An 18,660-nucleotide genomic window follows, 5' to 3' on the forward strand; every position below is an offset into this window, starting at 1 on the left:
CAAGCAAGAGAAAAAAAGAAAAAGAAAGTGATGGTTAGTTCATCAGTGAATGATTAGATCAAGAAAATATGTCATACATATATATAATTGAATAATATTTCACTTTGAAAAAGAAGGAAATCCTGTCATTTACTAAAACATGGATGAAACTGGAGGGCATTATGCTAAGTAAAGTAAGCCACAGAGAGAAAGACAAATATTATACTGCATGGTATCACTTCTATGTTTATCTTTATCTAAAAAAAAATACCTGAAGTCATAGAAAAAATGAGTAGGAAAATGGTTGTCAGGGGCTGGGAGAAAATAGGGAGAAATTGGTAAAAGGGTGCAAACTTTCAGTTGTAAGATGAATAAGATCTGAGAATCTATTTTTTTAAAGATTTTATTTATTTTATTTGAGAGAGAGAATGAGAGAGAGAGAGCACATGAGAGGGGGGAGGGTCAGAGGGAGAAGCAGACTCCCTGCTGAGCAGGGAGCCTGATGCGGGACTCGATCCCAGAACTCCAGGATCATGACCTGAGCCAAAGGTAGTCGCTTAACCAACTGAGCCACCCAGGCGCCCAAGATCTGAGAATCTAATGTATAACATGGTGACTGTAGTTGATAACATTGTATTGTATAATTGAAATTTGCTAAGAGGGCAGAATTTACATGTTCTCACCAAAAAAAAAAAAGAAGAAAAAGAAAGAAGAAGAAGAAGACGACAATGACGATGAAGAAGAAGAAGAAGAAGAAGAAGAAGAAGAAGAAGAAGAAGAAGAAGAAGAAGAAGAAGAAGAATTAGAAGAAGATGAAGGTAAATATGTGTGGTAATGGATGTGTTAATTAATTCAAAAGGGGTATCTTCTCACAATGTATATGTATATCAAATCATCACGTTGTATACTTTAAATATCTTACAACTTTTTTGTCAATTTTACCTCAATAAAGCTAAAAAATTTTAAACAAAGGAAGTGCAGATACCTTGATTTATCTGGTCATCACAAAGAGAAGGCAGAGAAACTGAAGCAGTCCCTTCCCCCAGATCTGGCAGTGAAGGAGGTGAAATGGACCTGGCACACTGATTTAAACTGTACTACAATTTCTAAAATTCTAAACAAAAGAAAACAAAAAACAAAAACAAAGAAAGTGATGGGTAGTATTATTTTATATAGTGTGTCCAGGAAAAGCTATTAAGTAGGTAATATTTAAGCCAAGACCTATATGAAGAGCGAGTGAGTCATGAGAACAGCAGGGGGAAGAGTGTTCCAGGCTCAGGAAATAGCAAGTGCAAAGACCATCAGCCAGGACTGTGCTTGGTGAGCACAAGAAATAGAAAGGAAGCTAGTGTGTGTGATGTTTGAAACAGATAGGCAGAATGTAGTAGAAAATGAGATCAGAAATCAGAAAAGATTATATCATGCATTGTAGGTCATGGATAGATTTGGGATTTCATTCTGAGTGTAACAGAGAGGGTTCTATAATTGGAGGGTTCTGATTAGAGGAATATGATCTGACTTACATATTAAAAGGATCATTCTGGCTACTGTGATGGGGGACTGTGACTATATGGGGACAAGGAAGAAGCAGGGAGACCAGTTAGGAGGCCATTGCAGTGAGCCAAGCAATTGATGTTTGTGGCTCAGACTAGGGTGGTAACAGTGAAGTTGGGGAAAGTCATCAGAATCTGGACATGTCTTGAATGTAGAGCCATTGGATCTGCTGGTGGACTAGACTGAGTCCCAGGATTTTGGCCTGAGCAACTGGAAGGATGGTGATGGAGATGGAGGAGGCAACTGGAGGATCAGGTTTACAGGGAAGAGAAATCAGAATTCTTGTTTGGGACAAGGGAAGCTTGATATGCCTACTAAATAGGTCTACTAGTGGAGTTTTTGAGTAGTTGTTGAATAGGCCGTTAGGAATGTAACACTGGAGTTTAGGCAAGAAAATCAGGTGGGCTGCAGATATAAATTTGGAAGTTGTCAGCATATATGTAAGTAAGCCTGTGAGTTGGAGATGGAATGAAATCATCTAGGGAGTAAGTGAGGGGACCAGAACCCTGGGGAACTCTAATATTTGGAGATGAGAAAGATGAGAATTAATATTCTCAGTTATTTATGCTTTAGATATGTTTCCTTGCAGAAGCCATGGGAGATGGCAGTTATACAGTGTGCTTTGGTTTATACTGTCAGATTATTAGAAATTTTAAGGGCTGCTAGTAGTTGCTTTCCTTATTAAAGAGAAATGGATTTATTTTTAAACTCAAGGCTATTCCTATCTCTGCTGACTGAATGATAGGAAACCTACTACCACCATTATTTTTCCTCATAGTTGTAACAGTATGTATTTGTTGCACAAATTTTTGCTTCATGTTTAATGTTTGTCTTTCTTTGCACTCTCTCTACTCTGAAGCCCCACACAGGCTTGGGGATGTCTATCTTATTCATCACTCTATTTCCCAGTACTTAGCACAATACTTGCTATACATAATCTTCAATAATAAAAGATAACATTCATTCATTAACCAGATGGGTTCTAAGTACCTATTAGTGGTCAGACATTGCCCAAGTTGCTGAGGATACAGAGGTGCTGCAGACTCTGGCTTGGATGATCTCTAAGCCTAAAATAAGACTAGAATGAGCAGGAACAAAGTGATCTTTGCCATAAGGTATCTGGACATGATCAATGTCTGCCCATTATGTAGGTGGACTATGTGGTTGCCTGGTGCACAGGAGAAGTTATTCAAGTTCTGCATAATAGCAAACACTGAGAGTGACATATTTCACACTATATCATTATCATTTGAACCTCAAAGTGTCTCTATAATGTAGATATCATTATCCATGTTTTACAGATAAGAAAACTGAGGTTCAGGATGCTTCATCAGGTAAGTTAGTCCTGCTGAACCAAGTAGTTGAATCAGTGGCCAAACCAGGATCTCTTCAACCAGGGTCTCCTGATTTAACTTTCCATATTAGACTCCTTTATATTTAAAAACTCCATTATTTTAAGATGGAATCAAATCCAGCTGAGTAAGAAATGGTACTAGAGAGATAAAAGCATTATTTTCAGAATAATGACATTTTTCTGCTTCCCCTAGAACTGCTTGCTAGTCAAGGTCAAGTATTAGGGTTGGCTGGAAAATAGAAATTCCATCTTGGTTAAGAGGTACAACTAGTAACCTTGTTGACTGAATCTGTTCTATTGCTCTATAGCCTAGACAACAAGAACACTGATTGAGAACATTTGTTCTGTTACAAAAACCTTTGCCAATTGCACACATACAGAAATATTTAGCTTTTTGCAGTAATCAAGAGTTGTGGCAGGGTTAAGAGCCAATCTCAGAAGCTGCTCCAGCTGTTGGGATTGTTGTTCCTATATTTGCTTTTATCTCCTTTATCTGTAATTTAGTTTCTTTTCTTTGTCCATTATATACAATATCCACCCTATCTGGAACCAAATTTAGAGAGGGATTTCCATAAATGCCAAAATATTTTAAAGGATATGCACCTGTCAGAGGCCCCTTAACAGCACCAGGTCATATCATGAAATATTGTTTATAATCTTTATTATAACAATTACAAGAATATTATGATATCTCTTCATTATTTTTATTTATATTTTAGTCCAGGAATAAAAAAAGTGGCTTTGTTTCTTTTCCAATAATAAAATCCCTAGTTTCTCATTTAAGCAATATAAGATGGTGAAGTACAGAGAAAAATTTGAATGTCAATACCTATCAAATTTTACGTAACACTTATAACCAAGGTACATTTTATCTCACTGAATTTAACACATAACAATATTTCATTTTATTTATCTACTTCCTAATGGATAGAAGATTACAGGCATTTTATGCTAATAACCATAACAAAAGAGATATTTTTTCCTTAAAAAGACAAAATGTTTAATAGAAGTTCATGCTAAATGATAAAATAAGGCCAGAAAGTATATTTAACTTCAATAGTTACTTGGTAGCTAAACAAACCATAGCAATAGTTATAAAAATAAATACCCTTTTTACGTAGCAGAACACTGGCATGTTTCCGTCCATTTCGGTTTTCTACATGGCAGGTATAATTTGCCAGGTCAGCCTCCACCACTGAATCAAAGATGAGTGCCAATTCAACTTCTTTTTCTCCAAGATGCTCTTTGAGGAGCCTGAAATAAAGACAGTATTCTTGGTTGAATTGGTTTGACTTGGGGAGAGAGCAGCCATGCAAAACTTGCAGTATGTAGCTCATAAGGTCTCCAGTGGGCGTGGAGAATCTTAACTCGGTGGTATGTATGGAACCTTCAACATGAAAACACAAAAAGTGACTCTTGATGTGAAGATCAAATGGAAAAGGAAAGAAGTGAGGAATTCACTCAGCAAAAAGAAATATTACCATGCCAGTAGGCTTTGATAAATGAAGCCAACATGATTTGTGTGGCAAAAAGGAGGAAACATTGGGCTCTATGTTCTAAGCTGAATTTATGAAAACAAATTAGATTTTTGCACCATGCCATGAAGGGAAAAAATTGATAGGTGTAGTGTTTGTGTTAGAAGTTAGAGTTTTGACAACAGGGGGTAAGAAGGTAAAGAAATGAGCCCTGAAAATGGTTATCTTATAAAAAGTAAACTGAAAGTGTTTAGTGGCCTTCCATCCCCAAATATCCATAAGAAGTCTGACCTTTACTTTCCTCTTGCATTTGTCTAATGCAAGCACGTGTTCTGTGCTCTAACCTGCCAATGATGCTAGCCCACTGCCATGGCCCTGCCTTTTCCAGATGCTGTTCCCCATTTGTCTTTCTCCTTTCTCCCCTCACAGGGAAAACCCTCCCCTATGTGACATTTTCTCACAGTCCTGCTTTTTGCTTTCTCAAGTGAAGTTGTAGAGGGCCTTGAATGGCAAGGAATAGGTATTCTTTACAGAGGAACTGAGTTGCCAGAAACCTTTCCTAAGAAGTGTGTTTCCTGTTTCTTCAGAGAGATAGTCTCACCAATGGCCAGCTGCCTCCTGAGTGAGGTGAAAGTGGGTACCCTGCTGACTTTTCTGTTTCCTGCTTTTTTTAAAAAAGGATTTTATTTATTTGAGAAAGAAAGAGAGTGAGAGAGCAAGAGAGAGCATGAGCGGGGCACGGGGGGAGGGCAGAAGGAGAGGGAGGAGCAGACTCCCCACTGAGCAGGAAGCCCAACTCAGGGCTGGATCCCAGGACCCTGAGACCATGACCTGGGCCCAAGGCAGACACTTAACTGAATGACCTATCCAGGCACCCTGTCTCCTGCTTTTGACCAGGGAAAAAGTAAATTGCAAATCTACGTGGTGGCAATCATGCCTTTAAGTTCTGCGGTGAGGTTCTTTTTTTAAGATTTATTTTATTTGAGAGAGAGAGCAGGGGGAGGGGCAAAGGAAGAGGGAGAGTGAGAATCCCCAAACAGACTCCCCGCTGAGGATGGAGTCTGACTCAGGGCTCTATCCCAGGACCCGGAATCCAGTTGGATGCTTAACTGACTGAGCCACCCAGGGGCCCCTGGGGTGAGGTTCTCAAATACATGTATTTGCAAAATAGAAAACTGGAGCACTGGAGTTAATTCTCATATCCTTTTTGGACACCTGGTTATAAATGCAGAAAAGAACCCTCTGATTTACCGGCATTTAGCAGAAAGTTGGAAAAGACAACTATGCTCAGAGAAAAATGGATTCTAAGTACAGGCCTCCAATTTACAAGTTTAAGCTTGACCCTTACAAAGTCATTACGTCAATGGTGCCTTAATTTAACTCAGCTTTAAGTTGGGAAAAATACCTACCCTACTCAACTTTGTCGTGAGGGTAAAATGGGTTAATTTAAAAATTAAATAGCATTGTATACATGCAAAGCAATGTTAATAAACATCAACATTTCATTATCAAAAGTAGATTGTTTACATTTTGGCTCCTACAAAAATATTTATATTGATATTTATTGATATTTAAAATTCGATTGGCTTAATCTCTTCTGGTTCCCCTTTGAGAGAAAGAAGACTTAAATTTGGGGTGGTGGAGGAGGGTTCCTGGAATCTGAGTCTCCCACACAGAAATCTGAAGCCCAGATTATATTCCAAATAGCCATGCTTTTAAAACTAACCCTGTTTCTGTACCCTCCCAATGATACACATATCTGAGAGTTTTTGCAGAATATGTGAAAGAAAGACACTAAAGAGGCTGGCTTTGGAATGGAGGAAACAAATGAGAGGATCCTGGGAGATACTTCAAGTAACTTCAGAAGCATTTTATTCCAAGGATTAACACTGAAGGCAAATTATATGCAACAGCAAATACCAGAAAAAATAGAAAATAATAAGTGCAGGTGACAGAAATTACCACCTTCAAAAATTTTATTTATTCAAGACCTATTCTTAAAAACTAATACTAAAATAGCTTGGAAATTGTCATTCTCATCCTTACAATAAGAAAAACAGCTGAAGAAAATTAAAATTAACAATTATTAGATCCATCAGAGAGTTGAGGTCACAGGGTAAACCCCTGCTCCAGAAACTTCAGACACGCAAATACTGAGAATCACAGTATAGTGGGAGCAGAAACAAAGAAGCAAGAACCAGTACAGATAGAAACAAACTATAACTGATAAGTCACTGTAGGGCCACTACACACTAACCAGAAAGTTTGAAAACTCCATTAGATCTAATCTTTGGGGTACCCCATATTTTCAAGAGGTTTGTTTCTAGGAGCACTACCAGGGTCTTAGGGTGAAGATCACAGAAATGTTTCCCTATGTTTCTGTCAGGGAATTAAGAAAAGCAACTATCTTGAAATGAGCCCAGAGCACTCCCTTCTTCTTAACAAAGGCCTGCCCTGAAAGGAAACTCTTTTATCAGAGCCTAAACTACTTGGATTTTACCAAACCCAACCTTCCCGAGGGAAGGGAAATACAATACCCAACTCCAGCCCCTTCAAACTTTCCTGTCTCACTTAAAAAAAGGAAGAAAGCTGAGAAGTTGTGAGGGTCAAAGTTCAGAGTCACAGGCTCACTAAAGGACTGAGACTTTATCATAGGATTATAGAATGCTTACCACCACATCAATCAGGCTCCTGTATGATAACAAGGACTTTCAGCTGAAAGAACTGCAAAGCTCAGACCCTATTTAAGAAGGAGTCTCTAGGAAAACACAAAGAAAACAGTGGAGACATAAACAAGTATATTATAGGAAATTTTAGCTTCTTACACCTACAACTAGAGCAAACACTAAACCCAGCCTAACAACACAAACATAAAATCTCACACTAAAAGCCTATTTACTTCAGTTCCTCTTACCTGATACATAATATGTGGTTTTCAAAAACAAAAAAAGTTACCAAAAAAAAGTTAAAAAGGAAAAAAAAGAAAGAAAAACCAACAACTCCCCACAAAAAAAACCCCAAAGAAACAAAAACCCAAAGAACGCAGTCTGAAGAGACAAAACATGCATCAGAATCATATTCAGATATGGCAGAGATTTTGGAATGATCAGACTGGGAATGCAAAATAACTGTGTTTAATATGTTAAGGGATTCAATGGGAAAAGTGAACAATATATATCAACAGATGGGTAATGTAACCAGAGAGATGGAAACTCTAAGAAAAATCAAAAGAAAATGATAGAAATAAAAACACAGTAACAGTAATAGAAATAAAAATGCTTTTCATGGGCTCATCAGTAGACTGGATAGAGGTGAAGAAAGAATTAGTGATCTTGAAGATACATCAATAGAAATCTCCTAAACTAAAATGTAAATAGTAAAAGGTCTGAAAAAATGGAATAAAATATGAAACTCCCAAAGGATAATTACAAAAAGGGTAAGACACGTGTAATGGAAATACCAAAATGAGAAGAAAGAAAGGAATAATTAGAAATATCTAATTAGAGCTGAAAATTTTCCAGAGTTAAAGACTCCAAACCACAGATTGTAGGAAGCTAAGAGAATACCAAGCAGAATTAATACTAAAAAATGTACACGTTGATATATCATATTCTAACTGCAGAAAATCAAAACAAAGAGAAAATCTTGAATAATCCAGAGGAAATAAAATGACCTATACAAGAACACGAATAAGAAATACATCAGATTTGGGAGAAAAAGATGGCAGAGGAGTAAGGGACACTATTCCAAATGGTACCCGGAATTGAGCTGGATATCTACCAGACTACTCTGAACACCCATGAAATCAGCCTGACATGTAAGAAGATAGATCTGGATCTCTACAAACAGAATATTGCAGGCAGCTGGTTTTGAGGTATGAAGCGGGGAGCAGGGATTCCGCGGGCAGATATCAGAAGATAAATGGAAGGGGGAGGGAGCCATGAGGATCTTACACCCCTGGTGAGCGATAGCTTCCCACGATGGGGACAGGGCACAGACCGGTAGTGGTGGGGAAAGGACTTTAGGGCAGCCCTAGGGACTGAAACCTGGAGTGGCAGGGCTGCGTGTGCAAACTGGGGGTGGTTGGCAGTTTTAGAAGCACAAAGGGCAGAGATGTGTCCCCGTGCCCCGATCTGGAAGTGAGGACTGGGAATGCTGCTGAGGGGCGCACAACCCAGGACGCTGCAGTTTATAGCAGTACAGACAGAAACGGAGATAATGTGGCCGGGAGAGCTCACTGAAGTGGAGACTGCAATCTCTCTGCTCTGAGGCAGAGTGTTGGAAACATTCTCTTCTGCTCTGACTCTCGGAAGAGAGGCAGAAAGCCACCAGAGAACAAAAGCCCCAAAAAACTGGTTTTCACTGAGCCCAGCCCCACCCACAGGAGGCAGGGCAACTCTGCCCAAACAGGGGTGCCTGAGTAACAGTGTGGCAGGCCCCTCCCCCAGAAGACAGGCTGGGAGAACAAGAGGCTGACAACCCTAAGGTCCTTATAAAACAGGTGCATCTTGCTTGCATTGTGGTCAATAATTTGGACTCTGTACATTCCCTCAACAACCCCTCAACATAATGACTAGGAGGAGGAACCCCCAAAATAAGAAAGAATCAGAGACTGTGACTTCTGCCACAGATTTACAAATGGATACAGATATAACCAAGATGTCGGAAATGGACTTCAGGGTAGCAGTTATAAAGACAATAGCTAGAATGGAGAAATCAATTAATGACTACAGAGTCTCTAAGGGCAAAAATGAAAGCTGAACTGGCAGAACTTAAAAATGCTATCAATGAGATCCAATCTAATCTAGATCATCTAACAGCTAGGGTAAGCGAGGCAGAAGAATGAATTAGTGATCTAGAAGACCAATTGATAGAAAAGAAGGAAACAGGAGGCCAGGGAGAAACAACTCAAAATCCATGAAAACAGAATCAGAGAAATAAGTAATAGCACGAAACGTTCCAATGTCAGAATTATTGGGGCCCTGAGGGGGTGGAGAGAAAGAGAGGACTAGAAGATATATTTGAGCAAATTGCAGCTGAGAACTTCCCTAATCTGGGGAATGAAACAAACATTCGTGTCCTTGAGACAGACAGGACCCCTCCCAAGATCAAGGAAAACAGGCCAACACCCTGGCACGTAATAGTAAAACTCACAAATCTTAGAAACAACAAAAACATCTTAAGGGCAGGTAGGGGGAAGAGATTCCTTATGTACAGAGGGAAGAACATCAGAATAATGTCAGACCTATCCATAGAGATCTTGCAAGCCAGAAAGGTCTGGCAAGACATATTCAGGGTACTAAACAAGAAGAACATGCAGCCAAGAATACTTTATCTGGCAAGGCTGTCATTTACAATGGATGGAGAGATGCAGAGCTTCCAAGACCAGCAGAAACTGAAAGAATATGTGACCACTAACCTGGCCCTGAATGAAATATTAAGGGGGTTTTTATAAAAGCAGAAAGACCCCAAGAGTGATAGACAACAGAAATTTACAGGGACGATCTATAAAAACAAGGTCTTCACAGACAACATGATGACAATAAATTTATATCTTTCAATAATCACTCTCAACGTGAACAGCCTAAATGTTTCCATAAAACAGCACATTATTGAAGATTGAATAAAAAGGACTCATCCATATGCTGTCTGCAAGAGACTCATTTTGAACCTAAAGATACATCCAGACTGAAAGTGAAGGGATGGAGATCCATCTTCCATGCCAGCGGACCTCAAAAGAAAGCTGGGGTAGCAATTCTTATATCAGAAAAATTACATTTTAAACTAAAGACTGTAGTTAGAGACACAGAAGGACACTATATCATTCTTAAAGGGTTTATCCAACAAGAAGATCTAACAATTGTAAATATCTATGCCCCCAACATGGAAGCAGCCATGTACACAAGCCAATTATTAACCACAATGAAGAGTCATATTGATAACAATACGTTAATTGTAAGAGACCTCAATACTCCGCTCTCAGCAACAGACAGATCATCTAAGCAGAAAATCAACAAAGAAACAAGAGCTTTGAATGACACATTGGACCAGATGGACCTCATAGATATATACAGAACATTCCACCCTAAGAGAACAGAATACTCATTCTTCTCGAGCACACATGGAACTTTCTCCAGAATAGACCACATACTGGGTCACAAATCAGGTCTTCACTAATACCAAAACATTGAGATTATTCCCTGCATATTCTCAGACCATAATGCTTTAAAATTGGAACTCAAACACAAGAAAAAATTTGGAATAAATTCAAATACTTGGAAGCTAAAGACCACTCTGCTCAAGAATGTTTGGGTCAACCAAGAAATCAAAGAAGATCTTAAACAATTCATGGAAACCAATGAGAATGAAAACACATCGGTCCAAAACCTATGGGATCCTGCAAAGGTGGTCCTAAGGGGGAAATACATAGCCAGCCAAGCCTCACTCAAAAAAATAGAAAAATCCCAAATTCACCAGCTAACTCTACACCTTAAAGAACTAGAGAAAAAGCAACAAATGATGCCTAAGCCATGCATTAGAAGAGAAATAATTAAGATTAGAGCAGAGATCAATGAATTAGAAACCAGAAACACAGATCAGATCAACAAAACTAGAAGCTGGTTCTTTGAAAGAATTAATAATATCAATAAACCACTGGCCAGATTTATCCAAAAGAAAAGAGAAAGGACCCAAATTAATAAAATTATGAATGAAAGGGGAGAGATCACGACTAACACCAAGGAAATAGAAACAATTATTAAAAATTATTATCAAAAACTATATGCCAAGAAACTCAGCAATCTGAATGAAATGGATGCCTTCCTGGAAACCTATAAGCTGCCAAGACTGAAACAGGAAGAAATTGACAACTTGAATAGGCCAATAACCAGTAACGAGATTGAAGCAGTGATAATAAACCTCCAAAAAACAAGAGTCCAGGCCCTGATGGATTCCCTGGGGAATTCTACCAAACATTCAAAGAAGAAATAATACCTATTCTACTGAAGCTGTTTCAAAAAATAGAAAGAGAAGGAAAGCTTCCAGATTCAGTCTATGAGGCCAGCATTACCTTAATCCCAAACCAGGCAAAGACCCTATCAAAAAGGAGAATTTCAGACTGATATCCTTGATGAATATGGATTCGAAAATCCTCAACAAAATCCTAGCTAATAGGATCTAACAATACATTAAAAGGATCATCCCCCACGACCAAGTGGGATTTATCCCTGGGATGCAAGGGTGGTTCAACATTCGCAAATCAATCAATGTGATAGAACACATTAATAAGAGGAGAGAGAAGAACCCTATGGTCCTTTCATTTGATGCAGAAAAAGCATTTGACAAAATACAGCATCCTTTCCTGATTAAAACTTTAGAGTATAGGGTTAGAGGGAACATTCCTCAAATTCATAAAATCCATCTATGAAAAATCCACAGTGAATATCATCCTCAATGGGGAAAAGATGAGAGCCTTTCCCTTAAGATCAGGAACACGGCAAGGATGCCCACTCTCTTCACTATTGTTCAACATAGTACTAGAAGTCCTAGCAACAGCAATCAGACAAGAAAAAGAAATAAACGGTATTCACTGGCAAAGAAGAAGTCAAACTCCTTCTCTTCATGGATGACATGTTACTTTATGTGGAAAATCCCAAAGACTCCACCCCCAAATTACTAGAACTCATCCAGCAATTCAGTAATGTGGCATGATACAAAATCAATGCACAGAAATCAGTTGCTTTCTTATACACTAACAATGCAACTGTGGAAAGAAAAATTAAAGAAATGATTCCATTTACAATAGCACCAAAAACCATAAGATACCTCGGAATAAACCTAACCAAATATGTAAAGGATCTATAATCTAGGGACTACAGAACACTCATGAAAGAAATTGAAGAAGACACAAAAAGATGGAAAAATATTCCATGCTCATGTCTTGGAAGAATAAACATTGTTAAAATGTCTATGCTACCCAGAGCAATCTATACCTTCAAAGCCATCCTGATCAAAATTCCAATGACATTTTTCAAAGTGCTGGAACAAACAATCCTAAAATTTGTATGGAATCAGAAAAGACCCCGAATCACCAAGAAAATGTTGAAAAGGAAAAACAAAGCTGGGGGCACCACGTTGCCCAATTTCAAGCCAAATTTCAAAACAGTGATCACCAAGACAGCATGGTACTGTTACAAAAACAGACATATAGATCAATGGAACAGAATAGAGAGCCCAGATATGGACCCTCAACTCTATGGTCAGATAATCTTTGACAAGGCAAGAAAAAATATGCAATGGAAAAAAGACAGTCTCTTCAATAAATGGTGCTGGGAAAATTGGATAGCCACATGCAGAAGAATGAAACTTGATTATTCTCTAACACCATACACAAAGATAAACTCAAAATGGATGAAAGACCTCAATGTGAAACAGGAATCCATCAAAATCCTAGAGGAGAACATAGGCAATGACCTCTTCGACATCAGCCACAGCAACTTCTTTCAAGATACATCTCCAAAGGCAAGTGAAACAAAAGCAAAAATGAACTTTTGGAACTTCATCAAAATAAAAAGCTTCTGCACAGCGAAGGAAACAGTCAACAAAACAAAGAGGCAACCCACAGAATGGGAGAAGATACTTGCAAATGACACTACAGACAAAGGGCTGTTATCCAAGATTTATAAAGAACTTCTCAAACTCAACACCCAAAAAACAAGTAATCAAGTCAAAAAATGGGCAGAAGACACGAACAAACACTTCTCAAAGAAGACATACAAATGGCTAACAGACACATGAAAAAATTGTTCATCATCATTTGCCATCAGGGAAATTCAAATCAAAACCACATTGAGGATACCACCTTACACCAGTTAGGATGGCAAAAATTGACAAGGCAAAAAACAAGAAATGTTGGAGAGGTTGTGGAGAAAGGGGAACCCTCTTACACTGTTGGTAGGAATGCAAGTTGGACAGCCACTTTGGAAAACAGTGTGGAAGTTCCTCAAAAAATTAAAAATAGAGCTACCCTATGACCCAGGAATTGCACTCCTGGGTATTTACCCCAAAGGCACAGATGTAGTGAAAAGAAAGGCCATATGCACCCCAATGTTCATAGCAGCAATGTCCACAATAGCCAAACTGTTGAAAGAGTCGAGGTGCCCATCAACAGATGAATTAATAAAGAAGATGTGGTCCATATATACAATGGAGTATTACTCAGCCATCAGAGAGAATGAATAACAAACTTTTGCATCAACATGGATGGGATTGGAGGAGATTATGCAAAGTGAAATAAGTCAAGCAGAGAAAGTCAATTATCATATGGTTTCACTTATTTGTGGAACATAAGGAATAGCACGGAGGACATTAGGAGAAGGAAAGGAAAGATGAAGGGGATGGGAATCAGAAGGGGAGATGAACCGTGAGAGACTATGGACTTTGAGAAACAAACTGAGGATTTTAGAGGTGAGGGGGTGGGGGGATGGGTTAGCCTGGTGATTGGTATTAAGGAGGGCACGTACTGCATGGAGCACTTGCTGTTATATGAAAGCAATGAATCATGAAACACTACATCAGAAACTAATGATGTATGGTGACTAACATAACATAATAAAATTAAATTAAATTAACAATAGGAAATACATGAGATTTATCTTTAGAAACCATGCAAGCAAGGAAAGTAGAGTGAAATAGTTGAAGTGTTGAAAACAACAACCACCAACCTAAAATACTGTATCCATCTAAATTATTCATCAAAAGTGAAGGAGAAATAGAGTTTCTCAGGCAAAAACTGAGGGAACTTGTTGCCAGTAAACCTGTCTTGCAAGCAGTGTTAAAATTTCTTTAGAGAAAATCAAAATGATATAGGTCAGAAATTTGGATCTATATAATGAAAGGAGTGTTAGAGAAGAAATAAATGAAGATAATATATTTTATTTTTTTCTATTCATGATTTATCTAACATGTCACATTTTGTTTAGAACAAAATAATAGAAAATAGCAGTTATATGAAAAATAAGTTCAGAGGATCTATTATACAGCATGGTTACTATTAGTTAATAATATGGTATTGTATACATGAAAGTTGCTGAGAGTAGATCTTAGACTTTCTCACTCCATTTAAAAAAAGAGTTAATTCTGTTAACTGTGTGAGCTGATGGATGTGTTAATTATCTTGATCTTGATAATCATTCTACAATATATATGTATATCAAATCACATTGTACACTTTAAATATATACAATTATATTTGTGAATCATTTTTAATAAAGTTAAAAATGTGAAAACAATAACATCGATGTATTTAGTGATTGTAGTTTATGGATAAGTGAAATTAATGACTGTTTTAAGGTACCTGCACTACATGTGAAGCAGTATAGTATTATTTGAAAATGGACTTAGATTAGTTATAAGTGTATATTGCAAACTGTAGGCTTACCACTAAATTTTGTAAGAGTACAACTGATATGCTAAGAAGGAAGAGAAAATAAAAGCACATAAAATGTTCAAAAAAAAAAGAGAAGCCACAAAAAGGAAATTAAGCAAATAATACCATCCATTGGCAGCAAAAATAATAAAGTACTTAGGAATAAACTTAACCAAAGAGGTGAATGATGTGTATAGTGAAAATTATAAAATGCTGATGAAAGAAATTAAAAAAAACAGAGATAAATGGAAAGACATCCTGTATTCATATATTGGAATAATTAATATTGTTAAAATGTTTAAACCATCCAGAGTGGTCTATAGATTCAGCATAACCCCTATCAAAATCCCAATGGTGTTTTTTATAAAAATAGTAAAAATATCTTAAAATATATGGAACCACAAAAGACTCCAAATAGCTAAAAAATCTTGAACAGGAAGAGCAAAGCTGGAGGGATCACAAGTCCTGATTTCAAATTATATCACAGAGCTACAGTAACCAAAACAGTATGGATTAGTATAAAAATAGAAATATAGACAGAACAGTATAGGGCACTGAGAAATAAATCCACAACCCATAGTCAACAGATCTTCAAAAAGCATGTCAAAAATACACAATGGGGAAAGGATAGTCTCTTTGGTAGGTAGTATTGGAAAAACTTTATATCCACATACAGAAGAATAAAATTGGACCCTTACCTCACATCATATACAAAAATCAATCCAAAAAGGATTAAAGAGAAACATAAAATGTGAAACCATAAAACTACTAGAAGAAAACATAGCGAAAAACTTTTTGACATTGGTCTAGGCAATGATTTTCTTTTGTATAAGATAACAAAAGCACAGGAAAGCAAAGCAAAACAAACAACAAACAAAAAAGAAAGACAAGTGCATCAAACTAAAAAGTTTCTAAAATACATATCATCTCATTTATATGTGGAATCTAAAAAAAGAAAAAAAAAACAAGCTCATAGATACAAAGACCAAATTGGTGGAGAGGCAGAGGGTTGAAGGGTGGGCAAAATGGGTGAAGGGAATTAAAAGGTACAAATTTCCAATTACAAAATACATAAGTGATGGGGATGTAATGTACAGCATGGCAACTATAGTTAATAATACTGTGTTATATATTTGAAAGTTGCTAATAGAGTAAATCTTAAAATTGCTCATTATAAGAAAAAAATCGGTATGTATGGTGACAAATGTAACTAGACTTATCGTGGTGATCACTTTGCAATATATACAAATATAAAATCATTAGGTTGTACACATGAAACTAATATAATGTATGTTAATTATGTTTCTATCAAAAAAGAGAGTGGAAGGGGCACCTGGGTGGCTCAGTTGGAAAAGTATCTGACCCTTGATTTCAGCTCAGGTCATGATCTTATGGTTGTGAGATGGAGCCCCACATTGGGCTATGCACTGGACATGGAGCCTGCTTAGGGAGGGGGGTGGGGGGGATGGGTTAGCCCAGTGATGGGTATTAAAGAAGGCACATTCTGCGTGGAGCACTGGGTGTTATGCACAAAGAATGAATCATGGAACACTACATCAAAAACTAATGATGGATGGTGATTAACATAACAATAAAAATTATTTAAAAAACTAATGATGTAATGTATGGTGATTAACATAACATAATAAAATTAAATTAATAATAAAAGTCACCTAAAGAATGTTAGTCAAAGGTGACAGTTAAATACCAGTACCTAGCATTGCATAATTGTTTGAGAAATATTTATTCACCCAAAGTTGGACACAGGTTGTTTATGTATCTTGGCTATTATTAATAATGCTGTGATGAGCATGAAGGTGCATATATCCTTTTGAATTAGTGTTTTTATTTTCCTTGGATAGATACCCAGTAGGAATTGCTGGATAATATGGTAGTTCTATTTTTAATTTTTTGAGGAACCTCCATACTGTTTTTCACAGTGGCTGCACCAGTTTGCATTCCCACCAACAATGTACAAGGGTTCCTTTTCTCCACATGCCTACCAACACTTGTTATTTCTTGTTTTTTTGATACTAGCCATTCTTAGAGATGTAACGTGATATCTCATTGTGGTTTTGATTTACCTTTTCTTGAAGATTAGTGATGTTGAGTATCTTTTAATGTGCCCTTTGGCCATTAGTATGTCTTCTTTGGAGAAATGTCCATTCAAATCCTCTGCCTATTTTTAAATAGGATTATTGTGTATTTTTTTGTTATTGAATTGTATAAGTTTTTAAAATATATTTTGAATATTTGAAAAAAAGATTCTCTCTCTCCATCTCCTCTTTCCCTTCCCTCCCACTCTCTCTGGAAAAAAAAGAGAGTGGAAAGGTAACTTAGGGAATAGGAGAAAATATTTGCAAACTATATATCTGATAAGGGGTTAAAACCCAAAACATATAAGGAACTCTTACAACTCAATATAAAAACAAAACAAATAACCTTATTAAAAGTGGGCAAAGGACCTGAATAAATATTTCTCCAAAGAAGACATATAAATGGCCAATGGGTATAAAAAAAGTTGCTCAACTTCACTAGCATTAGGGAAATGCAAATCAAAATCAAAATGAGATATCATCTCCCACCTGTTAGAATGGCTATTATCAGAAAGACAAAAGATGAAATTGCTGGCCAGGATATGGATAAAAAGAACCCTGTACACTGTCGGCTGGAATAAAATTGGTGCAGCCGCTATGGACATCAATCCAGATATTCCTCAAAAAATTAAAAATAAAACTACCATATGACCCAGCAATCCCACTTCTGGGTATATATGCAAAGGAAACAAAATAAAGATCTCAGATATTTTCACTCTCATGTTCATTGCAGCAGTATAATAATAGCCAAGATACGGAAACAGCCTGTGTCCATCAATGGAGGAATGATTTTAAAAAATGTCGTTTACATATACAATAAAATATTATTCAGTCTTAAAAAATAAGGAAACTTTGCCATTTGCAACAACATAAGGGAACCTGAAAAATAGTATGCAAAGCAAAATAAGTCAGAAAATGAAATATACTATATGATATGATACCATTTATATGTGGAATCTCAAAATACCAAACTCATAGTAACAGAATAGAATGGTGGTTACGCGGAGATGGAGGAAGAAATGAGGAGATGCTGGTCATTCAGGTATATAAGGAGTAAGTTCTAGGGACCTAATATACAGCATGATGACTATAGTTAGTAATAAGTTTACTGTATACTTGAAATTTGCTGAGAGTAAATATCAAGTGTTTTCACCATACACACACAAACCTGGTAAGTATGTATGGTGGTGGATAAGTTAATTAGCTTGATTATGGTTTAACTTGATTTGTAACATATACATATACCAAAATATTATGTTGTATATCTTAAACACAAACAATTTTTATATTTATACCTCAACAAAGCTGGAAAATTTTAAAAATCTAGCATGAAATAAAGTGAAGAGATTGATTTGATTCCCCCAAAATAAAATAAAATATCTAATTCCAAATACTATTCATCCTAAATAGTCCCTTAAACAAAATTGAGCCCTCTTATGATGTCTAGGTATCTTGCACAGTCTCTGGGTTATTATTATGAGTAATCATTGTCCAGGAATGATGATTGAGAATATCAAGAACAGGAATATGTTTTTAAAAACCTCTTAAATTCTTTCTTTTAATGTCATTTTTAAAGTACCTATTAAAGCCTGATTGTGACCAGGATCAAACCTATAGTCTGACAAAATCAGATTTATTGACTGAATGCATTGTGGGTGGGATACTTCAGAATAACTGTGGATCATTCCTCAGTTGAAGGTAGGAAGAAAGCATCTTTTGTAATGTTTGGATTTCCACTGAATGATTCTGAGTAGAGTCTAGGAAAGCCCTGATAAA

The 18,660-nt window shown here is 36.8% G+C and overlaps 1 protein-coding gene across 1 annotated transcript in view; it reads right to left on the reverse strand.

Moving 5' to 3' along the window:
• The window catches only part of IL1RAPL2 (interleukin 1 receptor accessory protein like 2), a 629,876-nt gene that overhangs the window by 23,738 nt on the left and 587,478 nt on the right, over positions 1-18,660 (reverse strand). The window contains 1 exon segment of the mRNA XM_088028544.1: positions 3,996-4,141. Within this exon segment, the coding sequence (XP_087884670.1) occupies positions 3,996-4,141 (146 nt within the window).

The sequence above is a fragment of the Eumetopias jubatus genome, unplaced genomic scaffold (genome assembly GCF_037043125.1).
Source record: "Eumetopias jubatus isolate StellerSeaLion01/CBP00866 unplaced genomic scaffold, mEumJub1_p1.0 scaffold_11, whole genome shotgun sequence".
Lineage (NCBI taxonomy): Eukaryota > Metazoa > Chordata > Mammalia > Carnivora > Otariidae > Eumetopias > Eumetopias jubatus.